The sequence below is a fragment of the Crassostrea angulata genome, chromosome 6, assembly GCF_025612915.1.
Source record: "Crassostrea angulata isolate pt1a10 chromosome 6, ASM2561291v2, whole genome shotgun sequence".
Taxonomy (NCBI): domain Eukaryota; kingdom Metazoa; phylum Mollusca; class Bivalvia; order Ostreida; family Ostreidae; genus Magallana; species Magallana angulata.
The window spans coordinates 3,769,829-3,788,118 of NC_069116.1; the positions used below are offsets into that span (position 1 = coordinate 3,769,829).

Below are 18,290 nucleotides of genomic sequence, written 5' to 3' on the forward strand. Positions count from 1 at the left end.
ATGTTTGTTGTTCTATGTGTTGCTTATGAATTGAATCATAATCGATATAAGTATTTTGTAAGATTCCAATTATTCTCTCATAAACTGTGTCAAGTTGACGCCAGCTGAAGTGGATATTTTCTTCACTCTGCTGTGATGAGACATCCGACGTTTTTCCGATGCAAGAGGTTTGACCACCACCAATAGCAATTCTTTCATTATGACTGAGAGACACATTGTTACTATAGTATATTCCAAGATTTTACAAAATTCAAATGAAAAGTCACTGACATTAAGTCCTTCTGTTGTCGGGCATTGAGTTCTGGCGTTGAAAACATCATTATCTTTCGGTGATGGTAATTCATCTAAAATAAGGAAAAATAGATCATTTCCTGTTAATAAAATGCGTTTTGATATTATTGTTTATATGTGTCAAACAAAACAATTGGTAGGGTTTTTCCTCATCTTATTCAACATTCCTCGCGCTCCAAAAGTTATATTTATAGTATAATTTTACCTATTGTTTTCATCATACTTTTTGTATGCCATCTTCTTTATGGCAATAAGGAGCTGTAAAAATTATATTTAAAAAAAACCCCAATAAAATAAGCAATTTTTAATGATTTAAAATTTAATAAATATATCTCTGATACAAACTGTCCATACGATTAGAACAGCAATGGTGAGAATTGAGAAAGGAAGATCATACGTTACTAGGAATCCAGTTCTTGTATCGGCTTGTAATGAAACATATTAAAAGAAAACATTAATGTAGATACTAACTCAATTCTACACACTAGCACATTAAAACAACCAATATAATTATAAATTGTTTATTTATTATAATTTAACAGTTCTAAGATAGTTTAATATATTCATTATTGTGCACTTGCATTACATGTCATGCCAAAAAAAACAAACCGCTACATCTAACTTAACAGTTTTACTTATCTTTGAAATGTCTTATTTTACCAATAAAATCAGAACATTTTCTTTTTGGTCATACTTATAAAACACCACCAATATCGTAAAAACAATAATAAAAAAGATTGATATAATGCACGTCTCTATACAAATACATGTATGGTTAAATAAATGCAGTTAAAAGGCTTAGTGTGATGCATTGGGAAAAATTACATTAGATATAACAGATTACTCACAGTTGTATGACTGAACAGCTGCTGAATCATAGGTCTTCGTACTAGACGTTCCAAGTCCTGTCAACCGAGCCACGATTTAATATTTACATTAGTAAAAAAATATAATTGCTTTTGTTTCGGTATGTTACTCGAGTCGAGAATATTGAATAAAAAATTCGAAAACAGTGCTAAACCTCTTTCCATCGAGTGACAATAATAAACCTTATTCTACAGATGTAACTGTTTGCCCAACAGCCACTTTTTGGGCCACAGTACTTGTCCGGGAAACAGTTACATCGTTCTCTACACTGTAGTCCAAAATATTTTGGTGGTCAAATTACAGAGCAGTTCTGACAAACGTAGCCTGGATTTCATTCTTTTACAAAAAAAATTTAAAAAAAAAGAAGAAAGAATTAAAACTCAGCAAAAATGTGTTTTACTTAATTCTACCACAAGGCATCTATTTGTATCATGATACGTACGGCTATTTTGACTTGTTGAACTTTGAGAATTTAAAGAATTAGGTACAATTTAAGACATATTTTACCCTGTTTTAGCGTGAATTGTAAAAATATCACAAAAAATTGAAATGTAAGTTTATTTACACAAAAATACCCATAAATCAAGAATCTATAAATAGTTATGTGATAACACTTTCACAAGTTTAATTGGGACGTCAAAAAAAGTACATTTTCCCCTAATTTCCATACAACTGAGCAGAAGACACAAGTTCTTTAATGGTTTTTTGAATTGAAAAATATGTCCGCAATATTATAACTTTATCATGTAATAACACATAAAATATATCATTTTAGTTGTTGGCGACGGCTGCGGACACATTTTCCTCTTCAAAAAACTACGAGAAAATGTGCCATTTTTCATCATTTTAGACTAAATCTTCAAAATAAGCCAAAATGTCTATACAATTATCTCCACTATCATAAAAAAACAGTACGATATTAGAAATTATCTAATTACCTGCATATTGTTTACACAATCATGGTCAATTCATACTGCAATGACAGTTTATTCTTCGTAACAAGCCGCCCTAATTATTTAGTGCACTATGACTACTGAACAATGCCACGTGCTAATTGTTCCAAATACTGCAGATGCAAAAGAAATATTTGAACGAGACGAAGTATTACCGTCCAATGAAATGTCATCTTATCAGTTGTATTTTCAATTTTTAGTGGAATAGGACGGATCTCTGCTCCAGTGTAACGAATTCCTAAATGTTAATTAGTGTTTTGAACTTCATAGATATCCAATATCTTATGTCGAATTTTTGTATAATTTTCAAATTGATTCGTGCGTTTGTATATTTTGATTATCAAACATTGACATCAGACATTAACATCATAATTTAATTAAACATACTTTGGAATCACCAGATACAATTCTGATTTTACAATGCATATGCGAAAAGTAAAATAAATTTAACCTTGTTAGTAATAAACAATAACTTGTATAATTTACTCAATATGTCCATGGAGTGTTAAAGGAGTTCACTTATATCATATATTTTGAACGTGACTTTATAAAAAATATCAAACAGGAAGTCAATTCATGTATCCAGTGAAGTGGGTTTTCTTCAATAATTTAACTTGAGAATCCTTTATCATGGCACCACAGTTGATATAATCGAACATATCTTTGCTAGCTGTAGATGAACACGATGAACGAACAGATTCAGTATTTGTAATTTGTCCTTTGTACTTGATGTTAAAGTATTCTTCGGTATCCTCGCTTTCCGTTTGATTGTCTGTTATGGAAAGATTGTTAGAATATATCGCATCGCAACTATTCGCATTCACTTCATCATCGTATGTACACACTGGGGATGCCAAATTTTCTTTTTGAAGTTTATCTCCGAAAACGGCTGCATCCTGAATTCGTTCTGGAAATTCAAATTTCACTGTTTTACCGCCGTTTTTCTGTTGAGCTTCGTTTGAATTGATGTAGGGCAATTCTTCTGTATCTCCTTTTCTCGATGTTAATTTTCTTTCTTCTTGTTGATGGTTCGATTTGTCATGACGTTTTTTCTTGTTTGTCATTATGATATATCCATCTAAACTGTCGCTGCTTCTTTCGCAAACTGCTGGCAATGAATGTTGGTTGACATGTAAATCATTTCTATTGTCTTGAAATGGGACATCAGTATTCCGTTCAGGACTTGGCATCCGTTCTCTAACGGCAATTACTTTGTCCTTGGGGTAAGTGGAAGAGCTGGAACTTGATATTCTAAGATTTAAATGATTATAAACATCGGATGGTGCCATCTCTTCTGTCGCAGATTCATGAGCTCTAGCTGAGGAGTCAGTCACATTGTGAATGGTTTTGGTCTGAGTTTTCGCACGCCTTAAAAAAATGTATTACTAGTGTATCAATGATTATGACAATAAGTATAGTTTTCAAGTCTTAAATTGTTTGAAGAACGCAAAGATTTTACCTGATACAAACCAATCCGATGACAAAACAGACGATGACAGGTATGGAGAAAGGGAGGATGGCCATTAGCAGGAATTCTGTCCTATTATCATCTACTAGTTTCACACATACATTTAATAATGAATATATTTCTAAGGTCTACATGTAAAAGTCTTTATTTTGAATGGTTATCATAAATTGCGGGGTATTTGCTAATATATTGATCAAGACATTAAACTGTAACTGTTATTCAAATGGTTTTGCTTCTATTATTGTAATGAATGATCATAGCACACAATATCATCTAACAGGTGTAATTTTTGTCCTTTTTCAATTCGTGATTTTTAATAATGTTGTAAACAGTTTTTTAACAACTAACCAGCCAGAGTGATCTTGAAACTTTTTTGAGAATATAATTATGCATAAAGATACGCACCGAAAGTTGAAATAAAATGTATTGCTAAATTTGATTGCTCTTTGATACTCACTCTGAATCGGTTGATAAACTGTTGAAAATGTTAAATCTTTGGTCACTTCCTGCTCTATTAAATATAAAACAAAAAATTCAAGGAGGTAGTTTTCCACTTAGCACTACGTGTAAAATGTTCAATATAGCGAATATCATGTATTTATATTACTAGGTTTAAAACGAATGGCCACAGGAATGTATTGTCCATAGTGGTCATAGATCTAAATACCTGATTCTGTACAGTTTGCACTGGTTGTGTTACACACACACCCTCTTGTAGGCTCACAATACATGTCCGAGGAACATTGACAACGTTCAGTACACTGACGTCCAAAGTACCCGGAGGGACAAATACTGGAACAGTTGGTACCAAAATAGCCTGGTTCACATTCTATAAGGAACAGTTCATACCAAACATAGCCTAGTTCACATTCTAGAAGCAAATGTACAATTTAATATGATAATTAATATCGATGAAACCATAGCAATTGCTTGAAATAACACTGAGTCTAGTGTCCATACAATGAAAATAAAATGTCACCGTGTCTGCTTCATGTTAGCTTGGTATATGCATTGTTAACAAAACAGATAAAGTTCATAACACGTGAAAAGTGTTTAAATATCAAGGTTGAAAAGTAATAGTACTTTTAATTATACTTATATAATCGTAGAAGGGTTTTTACCGTTCTTTTTTATTATCTTTAAATGACATTAAAGTATTGAGTAAGCGAATCAGGTGACAGCGACAGAAGTCTTTTTATTTTCAACAGATAAATGTGTTGAAACATCAATCACCATTTTATGAAAAAAATATATGTTGTCTTGATTATCTTTTCTTGTAAAGATGTAGTATATGATTTTCTTATTTAATTATACTAAAAACGTAGTATACTAATGTTAAATGTAACACTTTTGATTCAATTTCATAAATAAGAACAGTGCTAATGATAATGCAAATATCTTTTACCCGTATATATTCACTATAGATCAGGGGCCCGTTTCACAAAGATTTCCTAAGATGTTTCCTAAGACAGAACTTAAGATATGTCTAAGTTATAACTTAGGAAGTTCCTAATATTTGTCATAGCTGTTTCACAAAACTTTCTTAGCGTAACGCAGTTGACTAAGTCTTATCTTAAGATACATTGTAAGCCACTTTTAAATCATCTCGTTAATTCCTAACTTTTATCGATCATGTAAATTCTGTTCAATATGGCACGGGTGTAAACTTTCTAAGAAAACGTAAAACCACATTCCCTTATTCACCTAGAAACCAATTAGAAAAAAAAGTTAAAACGTGTAAATAGAGTGCAAATAGTGTAGTGCCAATGTGCATGTCCTGAAATTTTGTATATTATTTTACCTTCACGTGCATACACGAGTAGATAAAAATAACGTTATAATATCGTATATTCTTTGAAAACGGTTTTTTTTAATTTGAGAGATCGCAGTATATTTCTTGTTTTCTGCTACATGTACATATCATTCTTGACACCATGAATCATTTGAAAACATTTGTCACAGCTAGAATTTCTGTTATTCTTTATAAATGACCGAGTTCATTTTTTTGTCCAGTTTATCCATTGCAAATAGTCCGCGTTAACAAATACAGATATGCTAAATCCTAAATTATAAATACCCGTTGAGATATCCAAATATTATGACTTTACTATATCTTACGGTATATTTCAAAATGGAATACAATACTCACATGCAGTGACAAGTAGGATTTAGAATGGAAAGATGTGGAACTTTTAAACTAAGTTTAATGTAACGCGTGTTTTCTTGTGATGGTTGATATAAGAAAAGGGTTTTTTAACAAAAGGTAACATTGCAAATAAATGCATCTTGGCTGATAGAGGACGCGAGGATAAAAGGCAACAATTTCTTAATGAAACAGCAATCCTAAGGATGATTTAGCATCGACATACCTAAACCACTTGCGGGTCACTCCAACCCCAAATCCAAAGAAAACACCTAAAATGTCTTTCGTAAAAGAAGAGCTTATTTGGTGGAGGGATAGGACAAATCATCCAGTCATTCGGTATTTGAGTTTTATTTAGTATTTATTCCCATTTTTATCAAAGTACTTAAGATATCAGTGATTCCCGGGCATGACTAATTTCATTATAATCAGCGCACTAGCTACAATGTATAACAATACCCGCTACCCATAATTTTGTTCAACTTTAATGTGCATGTAATTCTTTTCATTATAAAATAAATAGTCGCCATGTTAAGTTTGTTCCTAAGACATCGATTTACCTGTCTTAAAGTTAAGACATAACTTAGGAATTTCATAAGATAATTTGGAATAATGAAACGGATAAGTAATGAACTTTGGAAAAAGTTCTTTCCTAAGATATAACTTAGTCCTAAGTATGCTTTGTGAAACGGGCCCCGGTATACTACATTCAAAATGATCCATTGTATTTTCAGATTTTTTTAAAAGAGGAAAGACTGATATTTTTCATTCTAGGATTTTATCTAAATTCAAAATGCTGATAAAAGAATGAAGTTATACATTAAGCATAGTTTTCATTTAAGTGAAATCCCCTTTAAAGAAGTATGTAGGAAGACAGTTGAATTTGACCCACATAATTCACCATTTTTTAAAGTGTTTTGGGAACAATAAACTGTTATGTTAATTTTTAGAAGAGGATATATTCTTCGCCTATTTATCTGATTTATTTGAACTCAATTGCAATATATGACGTCAGAAGTGACGCTATTTCTATAATTCAATCAAAATCAATGAAAAAATAGACATTTTTCTCATCTTTTAACGAATGGGAAATATAGAGTGCATGCTTGAACAAGGAAATTTTTTTTGTCAGTTATTAGTCTATGCCAATTTCATCTCTGATTGAAATGTTTTGTTTGTTCAAGCATGCGCTCTATGTTTTCTGAAAGAAAAACTTGAAAACAAGCCGTTTTATGCTAAAAATGCAAAAAATGACGGGAAAAGGTTGTCTTATGATATCATATTTCTAAATTGTGGGCACTTGAATCAAAATGATATAATGTAAAAACATAACATAATATCTGTATAAAGAAAAAGAATTACAGTAAAATGATGATGTTCATTTTAGGGGGCCATCCTTTCAGTTCTAAGGAATTTCCGTCTGGTTAGCACTATTTAACAGTGTTATAGTATGTTTATTTCTCAATCTACTTGAAATTATATGTATTTATCCATTTTTTCCTATTTTATTATTTCAAGTTTCTAGACCTGTCAGTGATATTTTGTATTTATAAAATTTCGAGATTCATGCAAAGTATTTCAGAACCCCAACTTTCATTGTATATGCTCTCAATTAATTCTCTAATTAGATGATTGTTTTCACGAACAACCATTTATATCAATTCATCCATCCATTTATCCATTTATACATACTCCTCCTGGCCGTCTAATTGTCTGTTTGTATGTTGGCTCGTACATGTATATCGTATTATGGTAGTTTGATTAGTTTCATTTGCCGAATTCTTTGCATTAAACGCACCATTTTGTAAGAACAGCAAGTTATTTTTGCCATACATATATGAAATCAAGTAAGTCCTTAAAAAAAAACCCAACTTTTCCCTCCTTTTTATGAACAATGAAGGCCATATGAATTTTTATATTCCAAATTCCTAAGAATTACATAGGAGTAAAATTTATTCCCGTAAATTTGTGATGATCCTGGCTTTTGTATTTCAAAATTCGTTATTTTACTTTTGACGACAATTTTGTTAACAATAGTTTAACATACCAATGCATTCGTTTTCTTTTAGGTAAAAATCTTTACAGCATCTAATGGATGGGCTGAAACAAAGAAACACATACGTAAATATTTTTACATTTATACTTTCATTTGCCTACATTAACAGGATGTTGAAAGATTGTAAACCCTTGAATAGAACATGTCTTATCAATATCCATGTCCAATGAATGCAATGAAGATACTGAAAAGGAAACCACATTCATTTTTTTTGCACTAACGCAGTTATGCATTTGAGCAATAACAAGTTGAAATAGAATTTTAAAAAACAGTTTTATATGCTTAAAAGTGTTTCGGTAGATGTTGTTTTACCATTTCTCACGTCAATCTCTAAGCACAAATCTGTTTGACTTTCTGATTGTCTTAAAATTTTTGATTTGACATTTTCGCTGTGTCGTAATAAACATATCAAGCGACAAATAATGCCACTAAACTCAGATTCCTCGTTCAGAATACAGAACAAGCTAGGTTACTACAAATAAGCAGAATTAAGGTCATTCTTAAACTATCAAAAATCCAACCTGTATAAAAATCAAAACACACCATTTGATAGTGCAATTCCAAAAGAAACTGTAAAATGTCTGAAAGAAACTACCATTTGATAATTTAATGCTGTCAACAAAACAACTTCACTCCATTCATACAACATATTTATAAGATATGCACCTCATTTGCAGCTACTGCAACAATTAACAGCATTAGACCAAAAATTTAATTCAAGTAAAATCCAACAATGTTTATATCAACGAGTGTTGCCCTAAGTAATGTGAAGAAAAAGGTTAAAGTTTGGTCCTCTATTGTTTAGGTTGTGTTACGGTTAACAAACATTGGTTGCCTATTGGTGTAATAACATTTGAATTACAATGGTAACTTATTTGCTTATAATTCGATTTTGATAAAGGGAATGTTCATATAGTCGTAAAGAAAAACATTTCCCAATAAAAATATTAAAGTACTAGATTTTGACCCGTGCATGCCCGGGTTGACATTGCATATGATATCGGACATTTACGAAATAGATACATCGACACACCGTATTGTTGACATTTACATTACAAAGCTACAATAATGCTATTAATTTCATTGCATTCTGCTTAGTTAGAATAATCTATCTGTGCCTCGGAATAGACCTTCACCACAGTTAAGATGCCTCCCATATACCCGCAAAGAAGCAAAAATAAAAATGCAGAATCGCTCCAAAACGATTTTGGAAAAAAAGGTAATGAGGCTGCATTAAAGATAACAGTCAAATTTTCATCTAATAATTTATTTCATTTTAATGAAGAATTCAACACTTTTCCACCAACGTTTTTTACTCGCCTCGAATTTACACACCATGTGACATTCGGAACTCTCGGGATATTTTCATATTAAATGCACTGAGTTAGAGTTATTATCTCCTATTTCCTTTGATGAACACAATATAAGACAAATTTTCAATGAAAATTGACACGTACTTGTAATAACATTTCTGAGTTTATCCATGCAAATGTAATACCGTGGAAACATAAACTAAAGAGCCTCCCGTGATTTAGCGTGAACGTTATGCGCATGTGAAAGATTTTAAAATCGAAAAATTCCAGATAATTTCCGGATTTTTTAAAGGAATTATCGTTGATTATTAATTGGCGAAGCTTGATTTAGAAAAAATAAAAACAAATTGGTAAACTTTAAGTACCAATGATGTTTAAAATATACAAAACAAAAGACAGTACAGTTTCGATTTCTCGGTATTAAAACCCAAAAATTCGAGTCTATTATTTTGATATAGTAGTATAGAAATACATTTACATATGGATGCCTATAACAAAATACTGAAAAAAGCTATTATCGTTAAATTTGTTCAATGTATGAAACGTTTGATCAGATGAAAAATCATTAAAAACTCACATACCTATCAGGTGCCATGCAAATATTGGAACCACTTATATTCTGGCAGACTACCAAAGTGAATCTTAGATACAGAAAGCAAATCCATTGCTGAAACGCCATTGTGTAATCGGACGGAAATACCAACAGTTGAACTGATAGTATACAACGTTAATCTAAATGGAAAAAACTTGTTTCCTGTAAATACTATATTTGTTATGCACAATTTAACTAGATTCAATTTCCTTATAATTACTGTAGTTCGAAATAATCTATCCTTACAACGTTATGGTTCCTGAGTTCATATTAGATTTAGCAGTCACGATAGGGCTCTGCAGGCATGTTCACGAAACTTTCCTAAGATATGCCTTAAGTGTGTTCCTAAGATTTGACTTAGGAAAAAAGTAAGGAACATCCTAAGATCAACTTAGGACACGTCTTAAGATGTAGCTCGACAGTTACTTAGGAACATTTTAAGTTAGAATATCCTTACCTTCTACAACCATTTTTATTTTTCACATTTATTCATTCAGATCAAATTTGAGAGACTTGTGTAGGGATGAATCATTAAACATTTTGCCAGAGAAAATTGTACGTCTCGGTTGTTAACACAATAGGCCTAAAACCAGAAGTTTTAATGTATACATTTTAAAATTTTTACATTAACCTAAATACAATGTATATATCAGTGCCCAATACCAATTTAGTTTTTTTTTTTTTTAAATGAAACACACAATAAAAATATCACACGCTCCCAAAAATTCCAATAACTGTTCTTTTTAAAAAAAAGAAAATATGTTTTAGGACAGAATTTGCTTACAAGCAGAAAATTATGTAAACAACACGTGTGTATTGTCATTTGATAATTAACATTTGAGAATCTTGTCATTCAAGTATATGTAATACATAAACACGCGATTTTCATAGAATTTGAAACGTTACATGAGGAAACACATGTACTCGTACAAACACAAACAATTTCCCTTCAATCTGCAATATATCGAATACACGAGCATGTTAAATAAGAAATAAGTTGTAATATATCTCGAAAATATATAAAAACAGTTCATTCAACATTACAAATTTTTTAAAGATTATTTTTTCAGAATAAATTAAGGGATAAAAATTAGGATTGATCACGCATGGCTTATATAATGATATAACCCAATGTTAATTTAATTTTTAGCAAATAACATTTAAATAATTGTTATCAAAAATTATTATAATCAAACAATGAATGTAGCTCATTTAGTGTACAGTGTAGATAAAAAAAGTGAATAATTTTCATTCGTCAAACAGAGATAGTATTTGCGAAAAAAAATTCTTAATTCTTCAGCTTCAAGACAGGCATGTAGCAAGGGGGAAGTGGTGAGAGTTCGGGGTCCCCCTCCACATCATTTTGTTAAAATGAACATACATGATAGAATAAATGACTACCCTCCCCCCCCCCCCCCCGTCCTCCCGGATTAGGAATTTGATGTTTGCTCCTGTGACATCCCTATTTGGTATAATTCACATTGTAATTTTAAAAATGATGCTATTCATTTTCCTTAAATGCTGATAACCTGTACTTCTATAATCTTTCTTGAAATTACGCTGGCTTCTTTGAGTTCATGAAATGATTCAATCAGAATAAACAATTATTAGATCTTGCAGCTTGATTTGTTAGCACGCCTTAGTTAAACAGATTATCAATAAATATATTCAAAGTACTTGTGCTTTAAAGATTGGTTTTGTTAATTGTAAGTATGTTGTTTTTGCAGACAGAATACTTTATTAGTAAGTCTGGATAGCATCATCTTATATATATCCTGTACATTCACAATAGTTTAAAATATATTGCACGGAGTAAATCTTTTACATCGATAAGCTTTTTCATGATGAAATAATCATTTGCAATCCTGTAATAAAGTTTATGAAGATTGCTCACTTTGAACGTTAATTTAATTCATCCACTTATCATTTTGAAACATTCAAGGAAACACTTATAGTTAAAGCAGAACACTTATACTTGAACATTTATGAGGTAATTTGAGGACAAACATATCATAACTGAAAAACCGTTAAAATCCGTTATGAAATATGAAAAAATCAGAAATTTAAATCTTACTTTTTAAAATCTGAACAAAAAAAACATGTTCTTGTATTAAAGACATAGAGGTTTTTTGCGATTTAGCATAATCTGACAGACCTATTTTTCTTTTTTGATGTATTTATCGATGTATTAAAAAAATAAAATGCCAGATGACTGTTCAGTTTCCTAAAACTTTTTGGATGAAATCATCCAAAATTATATTCACATATTACATGATGACAACTAAGAATTAAAATAATGTCTTTTATTTTATACTGAAAAAGTTATCCCATAAAAATGTGCACAGTCTATTTTGAATTCGAACAATTTACAAAATCATGCCATTAATATGGATGATTAAATTTCAACTTGTGTGAATTATGAAATCAGCGTACTTAAAAAAAAACATCAAAAATATATAATCAAATAAAAAAGCAGGATATTTGGTATATTACAGTTTTAATTCCAATGATCAGAACTGCTAGGACAAATATAAAGACAGGAACAATGGTCTATTCCAGGTATTTCGTTCTTGTTTCGGCTAGTAGTAAGTGTGTTAAAACGGCGTGGAGTTTTAAGGTTACAAACAACATTCCAACCCGGCAATAAAAATATTTGTCTTTTATTAATGACCAAATATCGTATTTGTACTAAATGACTGAATCATATGCTATGTATTCTATCATAATGTTTGTTTTGATCTGAACTTTGCCTCGAAATGATAACTGTATTGTATTATTGCAGTTTTTTAGTTGTATATTGAATGTGTTATTTATATGTACATGTATATCCGGCATCGATGAAAACGGACGAAAGGAAATGAGAGGATTTGAAAGTGTAAAAGTGGTTAATCATCTTGAATTGATATGGCTTATTTCATTTTTTACCAAATATTAATTATGAAAACTTAGCAAACCGTCAACCATCTCAAAAATCCATCAAACGAGATACAAAGTCAAAGCAGAGCAACACAGGCCTCCAAAAAAGATAAGGTAGGATCAGGTGCCTAAGAGGAGTAGGAATCCTCTGCTGGTGTCGTATAATTTAAGGTCCGCGCTGTAAAATGGTCAGGGGGGGGACTATTAATGTTAACATTTAAGGTCCGCCTTTGCTCTAAAAGGGTCCGGCCCGTATAAGAAAAGGTCCGCCTAACATAAAAGGTCCGGGGTATATATTTTTTCATTTGTATTTTTTTTTCAATTTCGAGTATTTTGTAATAAAATAAGTAGTATTGGTTTGTAATTCTTTAAAAGGAGTACTTACCCAAGGTGAGTTTGTAAACATCCATCACGAAGTGTAAATGAAAATACATAATTTTACATGTAGTTAAAATTCACATTTAAAAAACAGTTTAAACCTGGGTTTTTTTTTATTTCAACATTAATTTTGCCAGTCGATCTTATATAAACAGGAAATGAAACTGATTGGTGTCACTAATTAAACAATGGCTTTAGTCAGGTGTTATATACACACACACCACCCTGAAGGGTTCACAACTTCCGGTGTTTGACTGTTTGAAATAATCATGTAAACAATGGACATTTTATACGTCCTCTTTTTGCACATCTTTCCAATATGATACACGCTTATGAACGTGACACGTTACAAAATCAAATATTTTTTACAATTAAGTTAAATACCGATACCTGCAAGCGGTATGTATTATTGGTATTTTTTATTTGCATTAGGGCACATGTGTAAGTTATGCTAATTGTAATAAACTGTTCAATTCTTTGATCCTTTTTTCTATAATTATATTTTTGGATCAGACTTTTGCCTTTGTTAATATCAAAGAAGGGGAGTATTCAAAGGAATTGATTTGTTCATAAGAAATTAAACACATGTAATATTAGCAAAGAGCCACGTTTCTTCGGCTGTCTTAGCATTTTGTATCTTAAAAGAATTTAAGGTGATTCACTTTAAAAAATTTTTAAAAAGAAAATATTTGTGTGAAAAAGGCAAATGTTGACACCCAGGTAAAAGAAGATGGGTGAATAAGGCGTGTAAATTGCCTATTTGAGGATAGATAAGATACTATAAAATTAAAATATGAACACATCTCATTATTTCTTTCTAGATTATTGAAAACAATGTATATTTACCATAACATCGATTTATAAATGTTAAATATGTTAAATATTTGGAATAGGTTGATTTAAACTGGTGTATGCGTGTCAAAACCTCCAAATAGTGTCATCTCTAGAATTCTTATTCCCCTATCTTCATTTATTTCAGATTCCTGCCTGCTACACCCACATATAGCATTATTTTTTTTTTCACAAGTATCATATAAACATTATGAAATGCATTTCTTGGCCCCTCCCCCAATTTAAAGACTAAAAAGGCCATTATATGAAAATCAATACCGTCAGACAAATAGGCCAAACATAGCTCAATATTGTAAGATTATTTAAATGAGACGGACAATCGTTTGCAATGGATTTCAGGCCTTTGTCACATTTTTTAAAAAGTCGTCGGATAAAACTTAATTAGAATATGGTTTACTACGGTAACTTCTCTTACTATTACATTAATTTTACGATCTTTTTAGGGACACAATGCATATATATTTACATGTACCGAGTCTCATTCCTTTAATTGAAATATCTTACGATGAAAATCAATTATTTAAATACTTACAATTAATGTGTAACTACTCTGAATAAATAAAAAAAAACTTCCTTGAAGTCAATTTCATGTCCACTCCAACATTAAGAAGATCAAGTGAAAAATATCACAACAAGAATCAAATGAATATTAAACTACATCCATGTATGACCAGTTCTTTCAACGAGGCGGACCTTTTCTTTAACTATAATATTGGGTCCTACCTCTAAAATAAAAGGTCATCGGGTAAAAATACTGTGAATTATATTTACATACAGCATTTCAATGGGGTGGACCTTTTCTGTACAATGATAATTATTGTATCCTACCCCCTAAATAAAAATGTAATTTAGATGAACATCAAAACTTGTTCAAAATGTAATAACTACTTGTACTTAATTCAATGTTTAACTACAGTTGTTAACAAGTTTTTCTCAACGTGTGAACCTTTTCTTGAGCCTTAATATTAGATCCTACTCCTAAATAAATGTTAAATCTACCTAGAGACGTATAAATTATTAGTATATAATCATACGTTCCTGACCTACTGAAAATTAAACAAAGAACGAGCTAAAAAGACAATCTAAGTTGTGTAGAACACTACAGCGGAGACATTTTTTCTTTCACAGTTCAGGGGTGTATTCTGATTAGCACAGGTGTGAATGCCTGCATGGCTTCTTTTACCCGTGTTCACCTGTCGTGAAACCCTCTGTTAATACATTTACACCGGAAGAGATTTAAAAACAAAGGGACTAAATAGTGTGTGCAAATTATTGTGAAAATACTCCTGGTCTTCTTTTTTCAGATTCTAATACAATTGGTCTAAATCTAACCCGCTATCAATATTTAATATTCCAAAAGTAATTTAATTAGTAATACGGTCATACATGTACGATACGCAAATGTCCGATTGGATTACATAAACAAAGACATCTTTAAGATACATGTACAGGAGCAAAAAGAATAATTACTTTAAGAGAACTTTTAATAAGTGACTACGGGTAGGACCTTTTCTTATAGGGGAAAGCCGGACCCTAAATGTTAACATTAAAGGTCCGGCCGGACCATTTTACAGGGCGGACCTTAAACTATACGACACCGGTCACATCCGCCATGTGCCCAATGTCATATCGGTAAAATGTCATTATCGGGAAAAAATGTCACAATTTGGTGAAAATATCATGATCGGGAAATCACCGGAAAAAATCCGTGGACAATTCAGTATTTAATCAAAAGTCCATAGCAGAGCAAACACGGAACTTTGGAAATCCTCAGAGGCAGAATTAGGTGCCAAGGAGGAGTGGACATCCTCTGCTGGCCGGTCACCACCGCTGTATGCTCTTTGTCTTAATCCGGTAATCCGGAAAAAACGGAAAAATCCGTGGACATTTAGGTGATTAATTATGGTCTAACAATTAGTATAAAAAACTAATTATGCGACCAAGTGGAAGATTTTTTGTGTTGACAAGGTCGTTGTATCGACCATAGAACTTACGAAAAGATGACTGCAAACGTGACTGTCGTTGTCTTGTTTTATCAACTTTTGTTTGTCAGTAGCTTGCCTCGTCTTAGAAAATGTTCATACGAAGAGCATGCCCTTGCGTATAGAATTAACTGAGAGACAAAAACAAATATGCAGGTGATAAAGGTATATTGCTACATAAGTAAGGAAAGTTGACTACAGAAAAATTGAAGTCATCGCGTTTATCATAAAGTTTTGTTTTTCCGTTTACATCAATGTATATTTCCAGTGAAATATCCAAATATGAAACAGATGACGCAGACTCTAAGTTTGATTACGATATCTATATGAATAAGTGCTAGTGTAACATTAGCTTGTGACAATAAAGATATTCATATTCAATAATGTTCTTATTAAAGACGTAGTGATAACTGTATAATCTATCGTGATTGTTTCAGTCATTTTTGTTTCTGTAAATTTTAAAAGTTTTATGCAAGGATTAGGAATTTCTAGACTATCTTAAAAAAAGCATCGTTTCTTGAGTCTTTGATATTATACTCCCACCCCTTTACTGCTTTGAAAAAAACCTACTTGATACGTCAGAGTTTACATTTGTTGAGTTATAAACACCCTCTTGCTACGTCACAATATTTGTCAGGTGAGCAGACACAACGTTCTTGGCATTGACGACCAAAGTATCCTATTGGGCACACCAAGGAGCAGTTATCACCAATATATCCCGGCTCACATTCTATATCATATTTTTGCATTTTAGTATCGTATTGTTTTAGTTCTTAAGACTGTAGCTCTGCAGAAAATGGTCCAGCTTAGGTCAAGAACAAAGACATATCTTATTTGTAATTTATTAAACGTGGGTATGTTAAGGCTTCCCACAGCATTGTGTAGAAAGTCACTTGTCTGTACTTCGTACACAACTTTGACGTCACGATCTGCATTCCATTCGATAGTTCTCAGGGAACGTAACGATAAAAGTGAATTATATTGAAACAGTTATAATTGGCTGATTTAAAGCTTCGCTTCAATTAAGGAGACTATTTACAAGTTGGTGGTTTGGAGACTCTCCCTGCTAATTGTAAACAACTGAATGAAGAAATTTCAATGAATGTAAAAACAACTTGGCGAAGGTAAAAGATCAATACAATTCTAAAATATTTTACGCAGTATTGGTAAAAATTATGAGTACCAATATGAATCATGCTTTGGAAACCGAGGGGTATACCCCAATTTGATCTAAATCGCTTTTAATTATTAAAAATGTGCCTTCTGTTGATGATTTGATGAAATAGTTTAACAATATCTTTAATAAACGAAGTTTTTATTTCAAGACCAAGCAAGAACCTCAAAGAATATCACATAACAAGGGATTTTTTAAAAAGATATTTATAATTTAATGTCACAAATCACCTGCGCCTATGCGATTTAATAGATAAGTTGCAATGCTAGGATACGCTCGTCACGTGACAACGAAGTACATATGAGATCACAAAAATGCATCAAATATAATGTTTAACATTGTTGCCAATATATGTTATTCAAAAAGCAAGTTTAGTTTAATCTCACACAGTCTTTGTATGGATATAATTTGCAACGCGTCAATAACTAATGATAATGTAGTGTTGATGTATCTTGTTTTGAGAAAGAAAATATGAAAATGATGTCGTTTATAGGGAAGAGAGTGCTAAAAAGTAAAATGGAAATTATTTTTATTAGTTATAATATTTTTTTTTAAAAATCGGTTTGCAATGAATATTTGTTGGTTTATGTTCAACCTTTTTAAGATGATAAAGTTATTTTAATAGTATAATTTACCTGTCAGATGGCATACAGTACCCTGAGCCATGTCTGTTTTGGCAGCATGCCAACGGAAAGTTAAAAAAATACACAATACAAATTAACAATAGGTGTTCCATTGTCAACCTTTTGTGGTAAAACAACTGATTGATCTGATCAGACTATTTATTGCCAGAGTGCCTGACACAAAACGACGTAATGCAGATTGAAATTGTTTCCGTTGTGTTGCCTAAAGTACATTATTATATTAATGAGTAAGACATGCATAACAAGGCATAACAAGACACTTCCTTAACATCATTTTACTATCTATGGTTTGCAGTGAATCAATGTGTCATCCATGAAAATGACATTATTAATATTAATTTTGATATGTGCGAACGTTATAAGATACCCCATGTAATAACACCATTTTTAACAGTTTTTTTGATGCAGGTACTTTGCAAAGTAGCTGGTCTGTAGGTGTAATAATTCCATTTCTTAATCAAAGTACTGAAGAACTGTCGGGACTTGATTTTATCGATTATTATCAATTTTAAAATCAACGATATGTTTTTTTGCATGGCAAGTAGTTTCTAATCTGTATTTGAATTACGCACATTTTTATAGTATGAATTCTCGAACTTTTCCGACAAATACTTTGAGAACACTTGAATTCCATCAAACCGTGTATCAGTAATCGAAATGT

The 18,290-nt window shown here is 31.5% G+C and overlaps 1 protein-coding gene across 2 annotated transcripts; it reads right to left on the reverse strand.

Annotated features, from left to right (window-relative positions):
- Positions 1-937: 937 nt before the first annotated feature.
- Positions 938-17,721, reverse strand: LOC128189946 (platelet endothelial aggregation receptor 1-like). Of its 2 annotated transcripts, XM_052861775.1 has the most exons (6): positions 17,621-17,721; positions 7,770-7,822; positions 4,247-4,408; positions 4,037-4,090; positions 3,571-3,664; positions 938-3,479 (listed from the first exon to the last, which is right to left on the reverse strand). In XM_052861775.1, exons 1-6 carry the CDS (start codon positions 17,719-17,721, stop codon positions 2,681-2,683), a joined length of 1,263 nt encoding a protein of 420 aa, XP_052717735.1. In that variant the 3' UTR covers positions 938-2,680. The 2 variants fall into 2 exon arrangements, with proteins under 2 accessions (XP_052717735.1, XP_052717734.1); XM_052861774.1 differs by lacking the exons at positions 7,770-7,822; positions 17,621-17,721 and adding an exon at positions 9,673-10,236.
- Positions 17,722-18,290: the final 569 nt, after the last annotated feature.